Source organism: Psittacula echo (assembly GCF_963264785.1).
Source record: "Psittacula echo genome assembly, chromosome: 4".
NCBI lineage: Eukaryota > Metazoa > Chordata > Aves > Psittaciformes > Psittacidae > Psittacula > Psittacula echo.
Genome location: NC_137738.1, coordinates 11,235,682 through 11,259,257, shown reverse-complemented (window position 1 = coordinate 11,259,257; position 23,576 = coordinate 11,235,682). Strand labels below are relative to the sequence as shown.

Here is a 23,576-nt window from a genome sequence, read left to right as displayed (position 1 = left end):
TCAACTGTTTACTGAAAATGTAGCTGAGGTTAACTGTTCTGTTTTCATATATAACAGAAGTGCCCTTGCAAGCTTAGCTCATTAACTATAAAGAACCTACAACAGCAACATAGTCCAAATTCCTGTCACATTAAATTAACTATTTGGTTGGAGCTAACACGGGGACAACCTTCGAATAAGCACTGACTAATATCTAGTACGCTATTTGTCAGGCTGCTTTCCCAATTCTCCTGGTTTCTCAATGCTTTTGAATTTCTTTGTATCACTATGCTCAAACCCTGCACCTTTTTTTCTTCCCCCCAACTCTCCTCAACAAAATTTGGATTTAAAGTTGCTTCTCTAAGAAGTTTCAACACTTCACTCTGCTCCCAAACACTGACATCTCCCACTGCCCTCCTGAATTTCTATTTCATAGATAACTAAGCTTCTGATTATTCACACCCACAGGCATGATGCATCTCAGGATTTTTCATGTTTTGAGTTTCTTACAGTTGAATTTTCCCAAAATTTTCCCTAATCCTCTTCCACAATTTGTGTGTGCTTTCTCCTGAGAGCTACCCAGCTGAATCTAAGCCACTAGGTAAATTAGGCAGGATTTAGCTCATCCATATAAGCATACTCAACCATACAGAGTTATTCATTTGAACTAGTTGTCTAGGCTTCATTTTCAATCAATGGGGAGAAAAAGTGACTTCTAAAGTACTACTAATGGGATTTATTTGTCTGCCTTAGGACTTCTAGAACAAGGTTACAACAGTCCCTCCTAGAGAGACTAGTAAGATTCTTGCCAAGTACAATGGGAATCACTACTAGGATTTCCATCAACCTCCTTTCTGCAGCAGAACAGAAATATGGTAACATGGCTATTTAAAGGATTCCTTTTTGAAGAGACTGCATGAAACTCCAATGCAATCAATCTCTTTCCCATCTCCCAAAGGAAAATTTATAGCTGACAATAAAAGCCTCAATACTTCTTACTCTTGTCAGGGAATGAGGAATGATTTGGCTAATATAAATTGTCAGTGTAATAGCTCTATTAAGGCTGAGTGATCTGTGAGGGTCTGTTGCTACCATATTAGAATTTGCAATGACAGTCTGATTCAAGTGTTCGTATCAAAATCTGGCTATATTTATAGAATCTTGGTATAATAACAGCAAAAATAAAAAGGTTTTGTACATTTGCCCTAAAAAGATTCAAGAGAGCACAGTAAGAAGGCAGGAAGACGCTAAAGGGAATGTAACAGACCATCAAAATAACTCACAAGTTATAAAATCTAAAGGAAATCATGATTTAAAAGGGTGCAAGGAGTCATGAAGAAAGTGACAACCTTAACCACCCAAAATGTGGATTCGAACAGGGGACACATTTCCTGAGAGAGATATCTATTAGATGGCAAAGCAACCAAAGGACATAAGGGACTCTTTGGGCTTGCATTACTTTGCAACAGGACTACAACAAATCCCTCAAACTACCATGGGCAGCTGAACAAACTGTTTACAAACCCAGTAATCAAGTCCATCTACTGCCTCCCATCCTTCATGAATCTTGGTATATAAAGATGATGGCGGCCAAACCCCAAGTTTAAGAGGTGGAAGTCCCTATCTTAAGGTAGTATCATGTGAATAATCTGTTTGTTTTGAAGAGGGAGCTTACAAGCTTTCCCCCACTTTGCTAGCACCAAAGCATTCTGTTGTCATGCTGAAGAGGTGAACAGGTATGGATTAAAACTGTGTGTTCTTCTGAGGAAAACAGAGCTTGTGAAGGGTTAAAGACTAGCTTTCTTCATTTTTTTTCCTCCTTTTTAAAATGTTTATCATTATTATAGATGTTTAAGTACTTCATATAGCATCCCATATTCACAGTAAAAAAAATATCCCCAGAGAAGGACCTGCTTTCAGTATGCAGTGCTGAATTCTAAGGCCAGCAGAGGGACATGACCAGATTACCTGGGTAACACATGGAAAATCTAAACATAATGAGAAAAAAATATGTGAGCCAAGCTAAGGCCTCAAGTTGCTGAAAAAAAGTTAACACCAGCAGAGAGAAGTATGGAGAGAATGCATTGGGATGTGTATTGCGATTAAGAACTGGAACCAAGCCACATCTTTTTAATCTCTTTCAAGTCTGCTCACAGTACTTCTATCTTTTCTCTTTCTTTTCACAGAATTGTTCAATTTTTAGTTCCATACTTTTCAAAAAACGTTATATTATCATAAGGGATCAGTAAAATGGTATCTTTCATTCAGAAAGTTAGTCTTGCATGTACCTGATCGTTTTCATTAGGTATCTTTAGAGATACAAAACACTCAAACCTCTTTTACCCCCACAGCCACATCTCTAATACATGCGAGATCCTTTATCGCAAGCCTAAACCACATCAGTAGCACATCTGAAAATATTAAATACTCTCATAAATTGAAGAAGGGACATTCTTAATGGCTGTTGGTATGTTTTTACATAGTGTTACGGAATTCAGACTTGGCTTTTCCCAGAACTGCCAAGTTTCAGGAGTGCTTTCACATGTAAATCTGAAAAATGGGGTTTGGTTACCTTAGTGCATTAAGAACAACAACCATTACATAATATTGTAATATACAATATGGAATGCCAAATAATAGACTTGTCTGTCTTGTTACCTTGATTTGTTTTTCCCGAAAAAACATTTTAGATTATCTAGAAATTAACTGTTCATTTAAACAACTCTTATGTATTTTTTATTTCCGTCATGCCATCTACTATACTCAGTTATGAGAGACAAGATTGAAAAGGAATATGCACAAAGTGGACCCTGTACATTTGTTAATCTCTGCTAGAAATAAAACAGCCTGAGACACTATGGACTTCATAGCACAGATTGGCATTACATACTTTATGTTACAATCACTGCTTAAAACACTTTAAGAAGTCCAGAGGATAGCCCTTCTTTCCTGTTACATATTCACATGGCAATATGTAAAAGCCAGATTTCTGTGTATTTGGATAACAAAATGATACTGACATTACAAAAATACCAAACACAGTTTCATTAGAAGAAACATTTCCCATTTTTGCTTTGACACAACAAATTAGATTTTTTTTACTAACATGAGATGAGAATAATGGGGGGGGAATAACCAAGTAGTAATCCCAAAAAATATGAGTATATGATGATGAAATCTTTCCAGAAGTGGATAATATGTGGATGAAAACTGGTTTTGTAGATGCTAAACACTGCAACAGACCATAAAAGGGAGGGGAGAGAAGCAGGCATGGAGAGGAAAAATAAAGACCACCTAGATAAAACAATCTTTTTCTCTGAATAGTTTCAACTTGGGGTTTTTTGTCCTTGATTTATTAGAATTGGCCAGAAGACTTTAGAAACATAACGTCATTATTTATTTGTGGTAGTCTCAAATGCCCTCCTTGTAATAAAACCCATCACATAAAAGTTGCACTGTATTTGTTTCATTCTGCCACATGACAAGCAGATGAAGGAAATTAATGCCGAGACACAAACACCCAGCCACTGCTTTTCCCAGGCTTGTTCCCTCCCCGAGGTGTGAGCTCAGCACATGATCCTTCCAGCATTCTTCCAAAGCCACAAGCCACACCCAACGGCCATGATTCTTCTGCACTTAAAGAAGTTGTGTTCGGTAGACACTTTCACTTTTAAGGAGGATTTAGGTATTATTAAAGCCTCATGGAAAAATACAGCACAATCCAGGCTGGTTGTAAGATTTTACCTAAGCGCTTCCAAGCACCATGGGCAAAGGCAAAAACTAAGTAACAGCCCTAGCACATCCTGAGGGGATTCTGCAGTGACATTACAGCAGAGGACTCACCACTGGATGATCTCAGTAATTTGGGCCTCCCAGTGGGCCACAGACTCCTTTTTATCAGCCAGGTCTCTCATCTCTTCTTCCAGCTGCCGGTTATTCATACTCAGCCTCTCAAACATGGCAGTGAGCTGAATGAGAAAGTGAACAACTTGTTAGAGGTATAAGCTGCTGTGATTCCACCTTTGTAGACTCAAACCCATGTGTTCCTCTCACTCACATTGCTTTACAAATTGATACAACCCATCATGATAAACACCATGTAACAATAAAAGCCAGAATCTCTCCTTATGTATGACTTTAGCTGTGATGAAAGACCATCTTTAAGGACTAGAACTGCATTTTTACTCTAATTAATTAGTTTTCTGAGAATTAGTCTCTAAATGCCTACAGAACTCTTAGGAGGTTTCTGCTTTGCAACATATAGGTGTGGAATGTTCTATATGAAAAAACCTACATTGTAAGGGCAAAGCAAGGGCACAAAAATTGTTATAGTTCAGATAAAACTGCCAAACCTCTCCCTTGTTTAGTAACCATGGAGAATGAGAGGCTTAACAGATACAGGCACGAGTCAGTTCTGAGATTCTCCAGGTGTCTCACATTCCTCTCTTTTTTCATTTTACTTACTTGTGGTCAGGGAAATTGAAATTAAATGCACATCTGTAAGTACAATATGTTATACCCAACAATTAACCTCTCACATTCACAGAGCTGTCATTCATACACGCACATTCTGCAAGACAAACCCACAGCTAACCTGGCTTGGTACGGGGAACTAAACCTTCACTACATTAAATGGCTATTCAGGAAGTCAAACTAGAGTCAGAGATCAAATAGACTTTACAGGAAGCCCTGCTTAGGAGAATGGCTCTCAAGTAAAAAGCTTCTTTTAGTACTGAAATACATTAACAAATTGAAGCAGTGAAAAAAATACCAGTTTTAAATCTGTTCTGCTTTTTACTCCAAAGTACTCTACTCCACACTTATCATTTAAATGGACTTATGATTTAAATATGCCTGACACTAAGCAGAAAAACTATCAAAGTGACAAATCTCTTACTGCTCTTGGACTAAGCTTATATACAGGCAAAGCACATGTCTTATAGTGGTATGAAAACAGAATTCAATTTGAACGCTGGCATTCACACATGCTTACTTTGAAGAACATTGTACTTTCATCATATTTTTAGAAAATTTAATACATTACAAAAAGAATAGACTAGTTTTGCAAAACTTGGCTAATCCACAATGAACTTGAACAACCTGTCAAAATGAACAACAAAGAGATAATCTAAATGCACAAAACAATTATTCCTTGCTCAACAGACTTCAATTAATATGCCTTATCATTTGTATTTTTTTAATATCTCAAGGTAACACTTCATCTCAATGGGTGGGAGGGCCCTGCTTTTTCACAGTAACTGACATGCTGATATACCCTAAGTAACCACACCATTAACTATGTATTTTTATGTTGAGGTCATACAATTAAATAAATCACCTTTTTTTTCTTGGCATAAGGTATTGCCTAAAATGAATCTTTCTAAACTGTAAGACTAAACTGTAAGACCATCTGACTCAATTCATTCACACAAATACACATACCTGTGCATATATATATATATATATACACACACACACATTCTGAAGTTCTAAATGCTCCAACCCTGGCAGTGTTCAAGGCCAGGTTGGACAGAGCCTTGGGCGACATGGTCTAGTGTGAGCTGTCCCTGCCCCCCTGCAGGGGGCTATAACTAGATGAACTTAAGGTCATTTCCAACCCAAACCATTCTATGATTCTATGTAGATACTCTATTCAAATCAAATACTGATCACCACTTTCGGTGTAATATCAATTTCTGCTATCAATTAAGAGTTAATAATAACCAATACAGCTCCACATTGTCCGATTTATACATAGCCTAATTGTAAACCCAGAACACAACTAACCAGCACTTACCTTATCGAGTTCATTTGAAAGTTTCTTGTTTTCCTCTGTCAGCAGAATCTTTTCTCGCTCGTACTTCTGTTTGAACTCTGTTTCAAATTCCTCTCTCTCACTTTGGCTAAGAAATAAATGAAGCAGAATTAGAAAGTTTCTTATTCCAGAACTCATTACACTGTTCACTTAAAGACAAAAAGACCAATGCACACATTAGCTGAAAAGGAAGTACTATGCTGGTAATACCACAACCCATTTAAGTAATGTATTATAGGGCTGTAAGACAGTGTGTTTAATATTATCATTAAGACATTGATCTTTCCTTCAGTACAGAACTGATAGAGCTCCATTGAGTTAATGTTTATCAATCCACTTACTACATTGTTCAGATGAATCACCCCAACACTGGGCAGCTGTAATTCTGCAGATCAAAGCGTGTGTCAACATGCTGAGAGGCTCAGGGTAAATTCTCAGCTCACAGAAACATTATTCTAACTTTGTATTGCTAGAATTCCAAATTTCACATAGAATGACAGGCAAAAATGACAATGTATGAAGCCAGAATATACAGAAGCTAAATTAGCACACTTGGGACTAGGTCTATAATGAGAAAAGCTTATATGGGCTAGTTTTTGGACAATTTAGAGCAGACAGGACACACTGGAACTGTTAATTCAGGTACTGTATACCTACTGTCAGCCAAAACTGGGTGGATAACCCTCACACTAAGTATCACCAGATTCTAGAGCAGGTTTGGACCATTCTTTCTGAGAGCAAGTTTCAAAGTAGCTGTTGCCCTCAAACCTTCCCTTTTCCCGTGAATACCACTCAGTAGAGGAGAACCCCTGATCAATTCCACTTAACATTAGCTTTGATCCTGCACAATGAACATGAGACCCTGAAAATAAATGAAGCTGCAGGTGCTCTGCTTGCCAAAGAACATTGTAATTTCCTGAAAGTGGTGCACAGCAGTGTTTTGAACATGCAATTTCCACCTTGCATCCACTCTTTTCAGACTCGCTGCATTTGTATCTTGTATTCACCATTTCATCAGTTATTCAGGTAACTGGCACAAAGTTCATCAGTAGGTAGGTGGAATTATACTATAAATGTCAGAGATACAGTAAATATTCATTCAGCAAATACCACTGCGCAGCCTTAAAAGGTTTGAAAAAGTACTCAGTATAAAAGGGTAGCACTGTAGAAACAAAATCTAGGGGGAAACCTTGTCTTGAGCACTGTGATTTTTCTTCTGGATACTGATTTGGATTTTACATTGTACAACAGAGATATTACATCCTCGCCTCTTTTTCTGAGCTGCTGGACTACTAAAGCTCTGCCAAACTGACAGAACACCCTTAAAAGATGTCAGTGGTTACAGTGAACCCAGTTAAGAGTAATGCTGGTTTGAATTTCCTATTCCTAATTTAAAATTCATTTAGTGCTTCAACCACTCTTTGAAATCTAGTACAGCGTATTAGACTCATGGTGAAACTGTATGTTGCTAGGCATCCTTTGAAACGTAACACTCCATCCTAGTAAAGTAACAGACTACCCTTACTGCATAAACTCCAAGTTTGAAATTTACCACCACTCCTTCTCTGTATCAACAGATTCCATGCATATGATGAGCAGTCTAGGGAAAAGGCAGGAAGAGATTAAAGCATTGGCTGTCAGGGGAATTAATAACAGGTCCTGCTTCTGTTTGCAAAGCACAGATTCAAAGCTAATTCCTCAGACAGTAGACCGAACTAAATCCGTATTTATTTCTTTTATTTAGCTTTTATGGTTTTCTTCAGGGTTTTTTTTTATTTTCTATTTGTCTAAAATTTGTTCTTTTAAGGCTTTAGGGCTCAAAGCAGCCATAAATAGTGGTGGATTAAGGAAGCTTTGGAACAGTAAAATAGTCAATATATTTGTAGTTTTCTGTATTTTATGGTCTTAATTTAACTCGTGATTGTCACTAACTCAGTAAGTCAGACTGCTATACTGTAATACAGAAACAAAGATACATTTTAGAGGAGAATGTGGGTGTAATATATCACACCCAAATATCAACTCAGGAAAGCACAGAACAGACTCCATAGGCATACCTTGGATAGCCAGGAAGATCAAAATAAGGCATTTGCTTTGAAACCTGGCACCCTCCTCTACCATCAAACTTTTTCTCTCACCTGAAATTTAGCTCTGTATCTGCCCTTCAAGTTTAAGAAAGCATACATGATCCATCTTTCTTTTTATCAGTAAAGTAACTCTATCAAACCACATGCAAGCAATGTGAAACACAGCTTCATGGTATCACTCTGTCCCTCCAGCTCTTTACTGCAGCTGTACAAAGTGCAAAGATACTCACTGCTTTGAAACCAAGGAAAGCAGACTGGAACAAACACCAGCCCCCAGGCTTCCTTATATCACACAATTTAAAACCCCAAAACGCTGGTTGATAAAGCTCTCTGCTTCATAAATCTGCCATTAAATGACAGGTTTAAAAGAAACTTTTACAAACATGATTCTAAGAAACAGAATACTGTGCTACACAGATCACTGGCCTGATATCACGTTCCTACATTCCCAATTTTAATCGCATGGAGGTTAGGAGACTTTAGCAAAGGGCAAGTACAGAAAGGGAGTTTATCCCCCTTGAAAACTTATGTTGTTGAAATAGCAGAAGAAAACATAAATTTGAAGGAACAAAGAAAACAATAACTATTTTTAAAAAATAAAACAGAAACTACCCACAAGCAAGTTACGCAAAAATACCATGCAGATTCTGACCAAGCTCTTACTGATCCTTGTTTAGAATAACCTACGTAATTCACTCTATGCTATAAGCCCTCATGAAGTAATGTGACCACACCCTTTTACTAAAGCCTTTTCATAAGCACTAAAGATTATTTTTAGACCCCCAAAATGTTTTTGCCAAACTGTATACACACACTGTAACCCCCACACCCACCCCAAGCCCATTGTGGAAATAATTCCACTTATTTCAGCATAAAGCCTCCAGGTGCTTCCTCTTCAACTCTCACATTGAACACCTCTGAATTGGAAGGCCCACAAAAGGCTCTGCATGCCTGACCACAAAAGCTAAAAGAGCAGCTTCCTCCTAACGTCTAATTTAAATCTCTCCTCTTTCAGCTTAAAGCCATTCCCCCTCATCCTACCACAACATTTGCTTGTGTAAAGTCCCTCTCCAGTTCTCTTGTAGGCATATCCAGCCTACGAATCCCTGTATTCTAGGAAGAAACAGCTCATACACTGCATTCTAAGTTGCATGATCCACTTCCCCTGGTGCAAAAGGACTATCAGAGAAGCAGTTTCCACCACTATGGGCATAAGCTTTATTTACTACTTATATTTAAGAACTTGCTACAGTTTGGCTAAGCTTTCAGCAGGAACTTTGTAAGCCATCTTACTACAGCAGCAAAAAGCAGCACCTCTGTTAGTATCTATAAGCACTCTGAATTTTTTATGAGTGAAAACAAACACATTCGATTTTTGACTATTTCCATCACTACACTATCCAACAGAAAAACTTGTTTTCATTGATGAATGCCTCAAAGAACATTCTCAAGGCCAGTTATAAGCTCCAACCATGTGGGAGAGAAAAAAGCAGGTCTCTGACAAATTACCATGTCAGGAGAGATAAAGCAGCTTAATGCCTGCAGTAGGCTGATGACTGATGTTAACTGATGTGACTGATGGAACCCAGCATGGATTAGCCTTAGTCCGCATTAAGTGTCTGTCCCTTTGCTGGCAGAAATGTAAGCACTAGTTGATCTCTAACACCATTTTGCATCAGAAGATGAAACTACCAAACAGAAGAAAAATGTCAAAAAACCTATTTTAAACTGCAACATAAGCTTCAGGGGTCAACCTACCCCAAGCAGCAAGCCTGCAACTCAAGTTACATACCTTGGAATGGTCAGCCAGGGCACAAATTCTGCAAAATTAACTTTCAGGCCAGCAATGTACATTTTTTGGTACTGTTTTGTTTTTAAAGGTGACTGTTTTCAACCCTGGCTCAGCCAAAATGCACCTGCCTGTATTACAGTGAAGGAAGTGACAGTGTGTTTGGAAACGTACTAGGAGTCTTCAAAAGGTATTTTCAGCTTAAAGGTAAATTCCATAACAATACTCACTTTTCTCTTCTGGTTTTCTCCAACTTGTCTTTCAAAATCATTATCTCCTTCTTGAGAGCAAGCTGCTGGCTCTCTGCATCCCGCAGTTCTTTCTTGAGGCTTTTTATTTCATTAGCATGCATGATTTCCCGTTTAGATAGTTCCTCTTCATAGAAAACACTTTTCTTCTCCAGGTCTGCCTTTAATTTAGTGATCTCTTGCTGGTGTTCTATGCTGCTTACTCCAGGTGAGCGACCAACCTGTTTTTGCTAAAATAAACAGCCCTAAGTTAGTACTCAAGGATGCTGAAAATGATGCTTAATAACAACTCAATATTCCTAAGTATATGTTTAGAAAATATCCCATTACAGATCTGAGTTAAACACACCTATTCCAATGTTCTTGAAAATTTGTTACAGCCTAAATCTGAACTGTACTCTTTATGAGTTTGTGATTTAAATGCACTAATAGTTTTCAATCCATTGAAAATTTGATCATCTCTTTAAATATCTCTGGCCCCATTCCTGATCCCTCTTACATGCAGTCAGAAAGTGACCACAGAATTGGAGGATTTTTATGTTCCCACTCACATCACTGACAGCAACAAGTTCAACTGATTTTGAGGAAGGCAGAATAAGGACTATGATATACAGACAGCATATTTTAAAGCACAGATAAGTAGTGGAAAAGCTATACTAAGACAAGCAGAGGCTTAACTGAAGGCTAAAATCTAGCTACAGAAACACTATAAGGATTGCATCAGTCAGGAGGGAAACCTGACCTATTTTACTTGAACTGACCATTTACATCAGAGTGGATTAATAGGAAAAACAAGCTTTAAACAATAAGAGTAATTACTTCACTTCTCGCAGCTGCATAGCTCTCTTAGTGAGGTCTTCTGGCATGTCAATAGTCTTTACACACTGCTTCAGGATACATACACATTTGCACCAAATGCTGCACTCACTAAACTCAATGTCCTGCCATAACATAGAGGAGGAGCAAGATCAGGTTCAAAATGAGATAGTGGCATGACATGCACTGAAATCCAAGTACGGAAATACTTTAGTATGTAAACACACGTATAACTTGGTTTGGATTTTTTTCTATTTTTTAAATCTGTAATTAAGGGTAGTCTAAGGAAAGGAAATTACTTAATACAAACACTGTCTTGAGATAGCGCAGATAACTGGAAAACCTTCCTTACAGTGACTGTCTCACAACTTTGGGAGGATTGACGATACTTTGTTAATTATACCTCCATTCTTACCATGAGATATTAAAAACCTTTCAGTCATCCTTAATTAAACATGGCTTTGGGTACCAATTTCTTTTTTGCTGATGTATGAATAGACTTCCAGAGCTAAATGTCATTGTGGAACATTCAGATGAGCTGAGTTCATAGGAGAAAGCTGGGCCTTGCTCTTAGTATCAGCAGAACACGGGAGAACCCCCTAAATGTATGAATCAGATTGTGCTGCTACCACATTGTTTTCTGTAACTCATCAAAACAACCATCTGTTTTGATCCAAGAGTAAAATCCTGCCCTTGAGATGCACAATGTTGAATTGGAGAAAGATAATGCCACCCTAACAGGAGATGGTTTGGAGAAAGAAAGAATTAAAAAATAAAATTTATATATATGAAAGAAAATAAAAGAAAATAAAAGAAAAAAGACTGCACAGGCAGTTAACTACTGAACTTGTTTGTTACTGCACAACATACTGAATTGCCTACTCATATATGGCAACGCAGCACATAAGTTTAGGCTGTGCAACATCATCTATCAGGTATGTAAAATGTTTTGGTGGTGTTTCACATTTTTTTTTGCACAATGAAAAGGTAATACTAAGACAGTAAGACAGATGGTGCAGGAGAAGAGAAAGCTGGATGGTGTTGTATAATGCCTTATACAGAACTAGAGTAACGTAATAAACAGAGAACACATTTTGAGCTGATGCAAGCCTAAATTCCAAATAGGTGTTTTCATACATGCCTGTTTCAAGTGCACAAATGGTGCAAGTGAGACATAATGTATCGCCTAGTACACAGGTAATTTAGATGCTGTTGAATGCGCCTCAGGATGCATTTTGCCCTCTTGGCTGCCAGGGCACAATGCTGACTCCTACTGAGTCTGATTTGTTTTGTATATCCAAACACATTATGACAGGCAGTGGCTCTCCTTCGTCCACACACTGACAACTTCACTGAAACCCATCAGATCAGTGTTGCTTGCAGGACTTGGCTAGACGGAAGGCGCACTGCCTTCTTCCCAGTAGGCTCTGCTTCATCCATGAGCTCACTGACCGTATCAATGACTACAGCCTCTACCCCTTTCCTAAAGAAGTCGCACCCACTCTTCCGCAGTTTCCAGGATCTTCTGGATAAGGGTTACAGTTGCACAGTGGGCCAATATAAGAGGTCAGTAGTTCTCTTACTTGAGTTGCTCCAGAACCCCCTTGGTGAGGCCGCTGGTCTGGGGGTAACTTCACATCTGACTCACCTGCCAGCTCTACCGCTTCCTGCACATCTGGCTCAGAGCAACCCAACTCATCTGACCAACCTGCTGCAGAGCACACACTCTCTGCAGCAATCTCCCCTGCTTCAGCAGTAAAGTTGGTGACACCAAAAACTCATTGAGTGTTTCTGCCACACCTCCATCAACTCAGAGATTTCCTTTTTATCCCTATCAACAAGCAGCCCCATCAGTTTCCTAAGGTGGCTTTCTGGTTTTAATTTAAAGAACTTCCCATGACCACTTGGAGCATCTTTTGTTAAGTATTGGCTAAATTCTCTTTATTTAGCCATCAACATCCTGTTTACATTTAAACTACCATCATTTATGGGCTTTTCTATTCTCATTGAGAGAAACTTCCCTTTTTTCATTAAATATTGACCTTTCTCTATGACAGGCTCCTGAACTTAACTATGGACAACAACCCCACATGATCCAAACTGCGTTTACTGGATTACAAATTATTACTAAGAAAGCTACAAGTCCCCTTTCCTCTTGTGATAAACTTCGTATGGTGTTATAAATCAGCATATCATTTATTATCAACAAATCTCCAATAAATTCTTCTCACCTCCAACTGTCAAACAAACTCTCCATTGATGGTGAAAATACATCTTAATTTTCAGATAACCATCTGAATTCACAGCAGTAAAAACTTTATAAATCCAGACTTCATAGTGAATGGATTTTCTTATTTTCATTTAACAAAGGAAGGCAAAATAAAAGAATGCAAAATAACCCTCAAATTCTCTGTGCACTGACTCCATGTTGACAAATGGCCCACAGAATTCTAATTAAAAAAACATGTTTATTCATGTAAATTAATGCCAGAATAGGCCTAATCTGACATTTTTTAAAGGAAGTGTAGAATTCTCCTGATGAATGAACACTGGGAACAGATCTTGCTGTAAATGAACAATAATCCTCATGTGAAAATTAAAAACTTTCTCATTCAATTTCTGAGAAAGTCTATTTCTCCAAAGCATCATATAAAATGCTAAATCATAGAATAAACAACAGTTTACATTCTTGGCTTACTTAAATTTCTGCTCCTAAAATATACATTACACACGTAAGCAATCTCATCAATATAATGCCTTCATCCTCAATGCCGTTCTTGTGCAAAAACATCTCAATTCCTGGCTGAGAGGCAGAATACACTAAAACTTCTCCTTTACAGTTACATCAGTTGACAACTATTGTGGAGGAAACATCATCTTTCTTTTGACTGACACACTGAGAAACAACACAGTACACCAAAAAACCTATACGGAAACCTGCCTAAGTTGCAGGTTTATCTTCAAATACTCAACCATCCTACATGAAAAAAAACCCCAAACAAAACCCCCCAAACAAACAGTTTTACCAGGTAAAGTTAAACAAAGTAATAATGGGAGAAAACTGGTAAGATATTAAGAAATAGTTCAGTGAGCAGTGAACACTCTGGCCTGAAAAGTACACTAAGCAAATGTTCATTTTTCTGGACAATAATGCCATGCATGCTTGCACTAATATTCAGCATCAGCTGGAGACACAGACTGACAACACCCTTTTGTCCTGCATCTGAAAGCAATCAGATAGATCGAAGTCCTACTTGACTAGTAACTTTGCAGGTGTTAATATCAAAACAGACTAACCTTTAGCCCTTCTACTTCGCTTTCCAACTGTTTAGAGTACTGTTCACTCCTCTCTCGCAATTTCCTGTCTTTGGATGCCTCAGCAGCTGCGGCTTCAGCTTGGACTTCCAGCTACAAAAGTACATACGTTTTTAATAGGTAGGATTCTTTTTTCCCCAAAAAAATATTCTGTTGATGGTATTCAATATAAGAGGTAAATCTTCAGCACTAAACTGAAGACTTCAAATTCTTAGCAAACAAAATCTGTACTGTTTGAAACAACAAAGAATTAAAGACTTACAGTTAACATAGAAATTATTGTGCCAGAAAACCTTACATATAACTAGTATTTAATAAATTCTAAACAAACTTCTCACCACTTACTTCTTTTTTAAGTCTCTCTGTTCTGCGTAACTCTTGCCTTAAACTTTCTACTTTTTGCATCACCACTTCCATTTCTTCCTCCTTATCTCGGAGCTGGCGGGCAAGCTTTTGTTTTTGGGAGTGTAAGTCTGTGAGCCGTTCGTTCATCTCTGAGAACTCCTGCATTGCCAATTTCCGCTGGCTGTGTGCATCTTTCAGCTCTTTGGCTTGGGATTTTAATCTGTCACTAGACTCTGCCAGTTCCTACAGTTTAAGAAAAGAATGAAGTAACAAACCTAGAAAGCTGCAAGGCCAAATCTGTGTTTGGATGTGCATCTAACACCTTCTCCAGAGTGAACAGAAACTACATATTCATTTCTTTTCATGAATGCATCTATGACACAGATTGTATGCCTCTACACATAAAGAAAAATGCCAGGATTTACTCTATTAAAGTTAGTAAAACTGCATAAATGTAAACCAAGTAGGAATGCACTCCATTATTATAAGTTAAACACAAAGGCTTTCAAGCATCTGCATTAAAATATAAAAATACCGTGCTTTCTTAATTAAAAAAATATTAGCATCGTTTTTCAAGAGCAACTTAAGCAAATAAGAATAGTACTTATCACAGCTGCTAAATGCTTAAACGAAGTTTTTGCATTAACTGAATGGCAAAGTTTGCTCTATGAAAATTTCTACTTCAGAAGCTCTTGAAAACTGACCTGCAATGATGAGTACGATTTTCACACACCGTACCTTAGTATCAAATGCAACAGAAAGCTTCAGGCAACAAACCACTAGTGATTAACAGCAATATATAATAACCATCCTTTTAGAAGAACTCACATGAACTAACAGTGCTAGTGCTATGCTAACTCTACGGCACAGTACCTTCACAAAGCTTGCTGTGACCTAGATCTGTGCTACTACACTACGAATGAGGGACTACAACAGCTTAAATGGCTTAATGATGTTCAGCCAAACTGGAGCAGAACAGAGAAGCAAGGAGAAGACAGTCTGAGGATTAAAAGAGCAGCAGGAAGAATTAACATTTGGCTCTGTTGTCATCTATACAAATTTAAAAGCATTTTCTAAGGTTGTTAAAAGAGGTCCTAATCACTACATGTTTTAGAAGAGAGATGGTCTTTCTTCAAGAAACTGGCAGCTTTCAAGGTTTTAAGAGCCTTAAGGGTTAAAAGAAAGTGTTAAATGCAGCTGGCACATCAATATTGAGTGTGAACTCCAAAATACTAGGCCAATATAATCATGATGAGAAACAGCCTAGTGTATTTCACACCTGATTACAGGTTGATTTAACTATGAATACAAAAATGAGCCATGAAAGACAGTGTTAAAAGTAAGAAAACAAGGAGACATAAAAGAAGAAACAAAACCCAGTATTCTTTAACTGTAGTTATTTTAAATTATTTTTCAATCTTAAGGTTTGGGCAATTTTTCACATCTCTCTTCCAGAAACACTTCTGTGACACAGCCTTAAAACCATATTCTTAACATTTTTTCCCCTGCTACAGTCTTGCCCATACTTCAGATTATATGAGCCATCTGCAATAGTTCTTCTCTACTCTGTCTTCTAACTACTATCATTATCACCTTAGAGCTGAAGCTGTAAAACCCTTGCAACCACCAAGCAGTTTAGATCATGGAGTTGTTCACTACCTGGAAATAGTCACCTAGGACCACCCAGCAGTCATACCTACAACACGTTAAATAATGCCCTTGTCTTCAAAATAGTGGCAGAAAGCAAAGTAGGTCACACTACACATTTGTTATCTGCTCATTAATTTTACTGCTGAACATTATTTCAAGCAAAATGAACAAAAATAAAATAGTCTTTAGGGTTTACAAGAGTTGCTGACAAATTGCTTTTACCTTATTAAGATCTTCTCTCTCTTGCTTCAGCGTTCTGACCTGTTTCTCAAAAGCCTTTATTTGTCTGGAAGCATCATCCAACTCCCGCCTTGCAGTGCTGGCCTCCTCTAGCTGCTGCTCTAGCTGACCAGAATCTAGAAAAAGCAGTAGACATTTAAATATCTTAAGGAAAAAAAAAAAAATCCTTATTCTAGAATACCACAGTCTAGCTTCTTGAAGTCCCCCTCACTGTTTGTTCTGGCTTCCATTTAATCACATAATAATGCAGTTCTCATCTGGTTTAGAATAGGGAGTAGGCTGTTCTAACTGCCATTATCTGTTTTTAATGTAACAGAATAAAAGGCCACAACTTGCTGCAAAACAATACAGAAAATGATAACAATTTGTCTTTTCACTTTATAGTAATCAGGCACTACACATAATTCTGTAATGTATGCTTTAACATGACTTATACACTTGACTTTTCTGCACTGTGATGTAATATATGATGCATCTTTTATTACACTGTAATTATAAACAGTCTCCCTCCTCCCCTCACATTCTCCCAGTAAGAAACAGTAAAAATAATGGGTCACTCAAGAGCTGGCAAGTGTTCTCCTGTCGATACACCTAAAATGAACTTCAGATGATTTTACTTATTTCTAGTGTGACAAATAGTTGTGTTTATGTGATCTGCTTTATTACATCTATAAATACAGGCAAACTATTACAACTATTACCAAGTGCCAGTTACATGACAGTACATTTCTACACCACAGCAACATAATATCATATAAATGCACTGAAATGCTACAACACGAAAAGCTGAAATGGCAAAAACATGGCAACTGAAAGTTTCTAGCTAGTGGATGTGTTTTTTCCTCTTCTAGTCCTTCATTGAAAAACAGGAATTTAAAGCAAGATATAAATGAAGGTAGGTTAATTCCAAGGTTTATGAAATCACTGGACATTTTGCCTTTGATTTTAGTTGTGGCACGTCTTCAGACCATATGTTTTTAGCCACAGAACAGGAAACCACCTATACTCTTCTATATTCTTTTACTACATTTTCATAAACGCAACTCAAAGAGACTGGCTCCTGGAGAAATCAAATATAAAACCACAGCCATTTTGAAGAGCTGTAATTTCTGAAACACAAGAATTCTATAAGAAAACAAATACCATTAGCTTATACCCAGACAAATATTCACTATTGTTTTAATTCATTGACTCTTGTTTAAAAACTTAAAAGAATGCATTTAAATAAGAGACATAGCTCAAAGCCAGAAATCATTAACGCCCTTTCTTATGTAGCCTACTCTGAAGTCACCAGCAAAAAGAAAGTTTATATATGGCTCTGCTGAGCCAAGATAAATCTCTCTTCCGTGCATGAACTACTTTGTTCCACTGCTCTGTTTTCTTCTTCCATCGTTGCCCTTTACATATTTGGCAATATTAAAGATTCCTCAAAGTTTTCTCCTATGTAACTTAGCGAACAAAAATTACAACTTTGACCTCAGAAATTGAAAGCAGATGGGAGCTTGTCATTTCCTGGAAAACCAGATAGACAAGAAAAATGTGTTTTTCTAAGGTCCCCCTGGTGACACTCCTGAATTTGACAGGATTTCGTGCTCATTTTTTATTACCTTTTTAAGCAGGTGTTTACTCTTACAGCTCCAGAAGAGGCAGTAAAACAGGTTAAAGAATATAACCACAAGCTAATTGTGACATATGTGTAGTAAACAGTAATTTTCCATCTCATCACCCTAGTTACTTCTAACATTTTAGCTAATATATGCAAACACTCACTGTAGGATGTTACTGCATTACATTTAATTGTCCAAGAGATGAGCCCAAAGAATAAAATTCAGCTCTGCACCTGAACTGAACCTTCTTAAAGTTCATCACATCTAGATCTGGAAATTCAGGTTATTTCAAAAGCCACCCAGAAAACTTGGAGCTAGCTCCCTTAAATTCGGAAGCATTCAGACATGACCCTCATTTGGTTTGTGCCTGTATTCTGTCACTGAATTCTAAAATCTATCTCACAAAAATAAAACCTCGTGAAAGCAAGCATACCAGAATGTTCTCTTTGCCAATTTGATAAAATTTGCTTACAACTCAAGGCACAAATTGAGAGTCTTCTAACTAGTGGCTGTATTGTCTGGACCACACAAGGCATTCAGTATATACTGGGAAAGTTCTAAGTTCTGTGGTGACTGGGGATGGGTAAGACAACTCTACATCTTCCTCATTTGACCACATTATTTATTTCCAACCCCAAACCAAAAGCACATATTGTATCTAGCAATAAATATACAAATGTATATGTGGCGTGAAGCAGAAAATTCTTAATGGACACTTAAGGAAAAACCTTCTCAATATTAACCACCTTCACCAGACACTGACAACTTGAAATTTGAAAAGAGGTATCAGGTGTACTGGGGAATGTTACCACACTTTTTTTCCCCCCTTCCATTACCAAAGGAAGGGAGCAATACATTCAGCAATGAGCTAAACTCCAAGCTGCAGCTCAATAACCAAGAATAAAAAATAATTTAAAGCTGATCCTGATGCTTTTCTATGAACTGCTGGTCTCATTCAAAAGCTGGTCTTGTAAATGTTGCTGTTCAGTGGTCTCAAGGAGCCAAAACCAGAGCCAAGGACTGCTGCAGACCAGGGGTTTCTGATCCTGTTGTCTTTTTCCTCGTTGACATGTGGCTGGAGAGAAACTTCACCGAAACCTTTGTGCTGACATAGTGCCAACATGGCATCACTCAAACCAGAGGGATCCTCCCTGAGCTAGTTAAGCCCTGTTCACATCCAAAACTAATGCTTATTGTACAACACAAAAATGCTGCATCATGCCAGAGCAGCTGTCCAACTGTACATTTATAACAGACTTTCAGACTACACAATTTTAACAACATATAATCTATGTGCTGCAGTCTGCAGTTCATACATAGCATGCTTCTCCCCCTTAATGGAGCAGTGGAGTCTAAACACACCAACCAAAACGTCTGGAAGTTAAGTTCAAGTTATTCTTTCTGTGGGTGTTGCTGCTGGCATTCCTGACACTTCCAGGAACTGAATGAAGTCTTTTCACAAACATAAACAAGAACAAATCCTTCTTGTAGTTTCCTCCAACCTTCCTTGCTTTGAAACTACCTCTGCTCTCAAGATCCTATTTTGAAGAAACCACTAGGGAGCAGGAGAGCAGAAGTCCTATGCTGTGAATCAATATGAGAGACAATTTCCTTTAACTTCATTCAGAGCACCACATCAGGAATACTGAATATTAGGAGCAAACCTTTAAAGTAGGATATAAAGATATTAGCTAAACAGACAGCAAATTCATTCACAATTAGCTATATACAACCTGGTGGTGCAATAAAAACTCTCCCTCTGAAGTTCTTAAAATATGAATTGCCAAGATCTGGGACAGTAAGGCTGGAAAAAGATGGACTTGAATACATCAGGTATCTTTGAATCTTTCCTTAAGTGTCTCCAGTAACCTCTTTAAAAACAAAGAATACTGGGCTAACTAGATCTTCGCTTTTTGACTAGTTTGGGAGTTCTAAAGAAAGGCAGTATGACATTAATTAAAGCAATTGAGCTCTTTGCACAGATTTCAAAAACACTTTTCAAACTTAAAGTACTGAGATAGTTGATAGCCAAATTTTTAGTTATCATAAAATCTTTTTGAGCTCTCAGAAACAAGGGAATTAAACTGAAAGGAAATAAATGTTCGGGTTTGTGAGAAATGAGAGCTCACTGACAGCAGAGCTGAGAGGTGGTTCTTCTCCCACTCATCTCCCTTTCTTTGTATGCTCCTCCTGTCCACATTGTGCTGATTCATCAGATCATAAGCTGATTAAATTCTTTTTATCTATATATTATTTCCTTGTTTAATCGAGTGAATTAAAGTCAAGAGAGTCTGGTGCATGCACAGAGAGAAGAGAGTTCACTCAGATGTGGGCAGGACCCACTCCAGTGGCAGCGTTTTGTTTGGTCAGTTCTGCTGCTCATGGAACTGCAGACTTGGTGTCCTCTCTCATGGAAAACATCCCTCACTACTCCCTGCCACTTGGAAAACCCAGTATCACTATAGTTCATGCACACAGCCCACCTCCCAGATAACCCAAGCTTTTCTAAAACTACTGTTCCAAGATAATACTCAGAAAACCACATCTGCAGCTTGAACAAGCTTTTACTCCACATCCAGTTACAATGCAGTCAGTAAGCACACTACAAACCTCTGTGGTTTCAAATAAAATATCACCAAAATTGTGATCACATATCATAAATTTGGCCCATTCAACGAAAATTCAGCAGAAAATAAGATACTGAAAAATATCAACTGATGCTTAAATCATAATAAAACATCCTTCTATCAAATAGTTCTAATACTATTAAAACTAGTAGGCCGAAATCTTCACTCCTCATGTTTACTCACATAAGCAAGAACCAACACCTTCCTTTCAGTTTAGCACACATGTATCTGCACACTCTTGCAGTACACAATGCAGGAGGAATGAGGGAAAAAAAAATCCAAACCTAACTACTACTATGGAAATTGGTCATGGTTTCACAGATTCTCAGGTACAGCTTGATTCGCATCCATGTAAATTAGCAACACCACAACTTAAAACTTGTGGAATTTTACCACTAGTAACAGTAGCACAAATCACTGAAATCTTCCTTCTCCCTTGCAACTGGCATTACTCAAGTACTGAATACAAAGTTGAATTTGTAGAAAATGTTGAGCTACCAACAGAGAGTGAAGGATAAAATGAGAAGTAAAAATAGAGTGTGAGACTCTCTTAGAAAGCGAAGTAGAATGAATATTACATAAGGAGAAAACAAGTCTTGCCATAATATTGTTTCCTGTTACATTTTTGCATTAACATTTATAACATACCTGTTACCTGTTTCTTCAACTTTTCAATTTCTTCTTTCAAACTTTTAATTTCTAGATCTTTGCTTGCTGTTATTGGACCATCCACTGTTGAGTACTGCAGAGCCTGGACTGTCTGGGTCGATTCTAGAAAAAGATGGAAGTGGGGTACAAATTATGTGCCTGATAATCTGAGGGGTTCAAAAAGATATTATTAATAAATCAAGACATGCCAGATGACTCTCCACTGAGGATTCTACAATTCATAACTTCCAATTGCTAAGTGCCAGTTTTTCAGTACTTGTCGGCTCAACAAAGTTCTTAGAGGTTTTAAGAACGAAATCTTTATGCCAGACGAATCTAGGCATGGTGTGAACAAAGTTAGCATGTTATCAGAAGTTGCATACAAGGGATATTGCCGGCATAAAGAGCAAGAAAAGTTTAATTTGTCAATGGAAATAATAAACAGAATTCTTTTGCATTAGAAAGCTTTCCAGGAGGTATATTTATTTTTTTCCCACAGTATAAACTTACAAAGTTTATACAAAGTACCTTACAAAGCCGCAAGTCAAAAAAGTGACTGAATGGATTTTTTAATGACTGTACCTTGCAGTTTTCTACTAAGTTCAAGCTTTTCCTGTTCTAGACGTCTTATTCTCCTCTCATAAGCTTCTGTTGCTAAACTATCCTCCAAAGTTCTTTGAATGCTGGCATCAAGATCCATGGAGGGTGGTCCAGCTGTCAGTCTTAGACAGCTGCGATCTGAAAGCACACTGGGGGGAAAAATGAAACAGGACTGGATTTTACAACAGGTTGTGTTTAAAATAATTCTTTAAAATGAACCAATAAATAATTTAAATTGTTGATGACCATGTAATTTATTATACAGACAAATATCACCTTGTTAGTTTGTGCACATTAACATTTTCATCCCTTTTTACCTAGCATGATTATCTCCTCAATGCATTTTTTGTTACAGAAAAGTGCAGAAAGTGCTTAGTAAAAATGACCACTATGGACAGTCTACATCAGCAAGGTAGCAAAGAGCAACAATGTAGATAGTTAGTGAGGTTATAATAACGGTTTATTTTAAAATAATCAAGTTTCCCCAAATACTTTAATGACAACAATCACAACAAATGGTGTGAAGTTATCACATGACAACCAGGGCACATACATACCAGAAATGCTGTGGCCCTGACTCTGTGGATACTCGTGTACATATACTAGCACGTATGTAGATAATGCTTTTGAAGTCCCCAGGACATGGCACATAACCAGCATTAAGCACATGTGTTTGCAGGAACATAGGCCTGGTTTTTCAATGGTTGCAAACATTATTTATTTATTTGTTTACTCTCACAAATGATCAAGAAACATACATGGACTTCCCTGGTACTGTTTAATTTAGCAGTAGAGATGCACATGACAAGTATCACTTTAATACTGAGTATCAAATAAAAGTCTTTTGTTTTTTTGAAATACCCATCCAGACTTACAAGAATGTCAAAGGACCAGAAACAAAACAATATTTAAAGTTTAATAAGCTAAGTCCTTTCTGAGTCCACACATCTGGTTGTAACTTTGCCATATGCAGTTAACTTCATATATTGTCTGAAAACCACCTTTCTCAACTAAACTCCTCTGAACACAGGCGCTGCCTTTCAAATTCATGTCAGTTTTACCTGCAGAGAGCTCACTGTTCTGGACAAACAGCATTTTATATTAAGGCCCAGTCATTACCTCAATAAACCACATTCAGTGGTATCTGTTTGGTATTTGTTGGTTTCAAAGATAGAACCTTACGGTATTTTGAAACTAGCCTTCAGACAATTTTGGAACTCTCAACTTACCAGCTACTTGTATATGTGAAACCCACAAATGGTAAATGATGGCCAGAAAATGCTGTGTGTGATGGTGGAGGCATTGTTTCCTAGAAAAATAATAGAACAGTTAAGTAATATCCTACTGGACTTAAAAGAAAAGATTCCTGAATTTAACCATATGTGAAGTGTTAGTGATAATATCAGATTAACTCTATTCACAATCATCCTTACCTACTGCCTAAATATGAAAAGGCATCACCTAAATCTATTTATAATAGCATGCAATGTACAAAAATAGAGCATGCTGGCATAAAAAAATGCTTTTCTAGTTAAACAGGCTATCGTTGAAAGAAAGCAAAATATTACACATATTAAAAACCCATTTATTCTTTTTTTGTTTCCAAGAAGCTCTTGGCACAAAAAGCATCACCTTTTATGCCCTCCTATACTCTTCTCTGCTATTTCATCAGCAAGGCTTCCTGCCTGTAGAATTACCAACCTCACTTCTGACTTTTTGAAGAGAACAACAGTCAGACATTCACTAGAAAGAAGTAATACAACAGGGTTTTCTAATCCTACTACTGCTCTGACCATTTCTTACTTCATTG

At 37.5% G+C, this 23,576-nt stretch overlaps 1 protein-coding gene across 4 annotated transcripts in view; it reads right to left on the bottom strand.

Moving 5' to 3' along the window:
* CDC42BPA (CDC42 binding protein kinase alpha) overlaps nucleotides 1-23,576 on the bottom strand; it is a gene marked incomplete at its 3' end in the record, with an annotated part of 176,465 nt that overhangs the window by 46,034 nt on the left and 106,855 nt on the right. For all 4 annotated transcript variants that reach the window (XM_080616966.1, XM_080616967.1, XM_080616968.1 and 1 more), the window contains exons 9-17: nucleotides 22,996-23,075; nucleotides 21,749-21,915; nucleotides 21,167-21,289; nucleotides 16,267-16,400; nucleotides 14,395-14,637; nucleotides 14,032-14,142; nucleotides 9,901-10,148; nucleotides 5,777-5,882; nucleotides 3,823-3,947 (exon numbers count right to left, since the gene is read on the bottom strand). In XM_080616966.1, coding sequence (XP_080473092.1) covers nucleotides 3,823-3,947; nucleotides 5,777-5,882; nucleotides 9,901-10,148; nucleotides 14,032-14,142; nucleotides 14,395-14,637; nucleotides 16,267-16,400; nucleotides 21,167-21,289; nucleotides 21,749-21,915; nucleotides 22,996-23,075 — 1,337 coding nt within the window. The remainder of the gene's footprint in view (nucleotides 1-3,822; nucleotides 3,948-5,776; nucleotides 5,883-9,900; nucleotides 10,149-14,031; nucleotides 14,143-14,394; nucleotides 14,638-16,266; nucleotides 16,401-21,166; nucleotides 21,290-21,748; nucleotides 21,916-22,995; nucleotides 23,076-23,576) is intronic.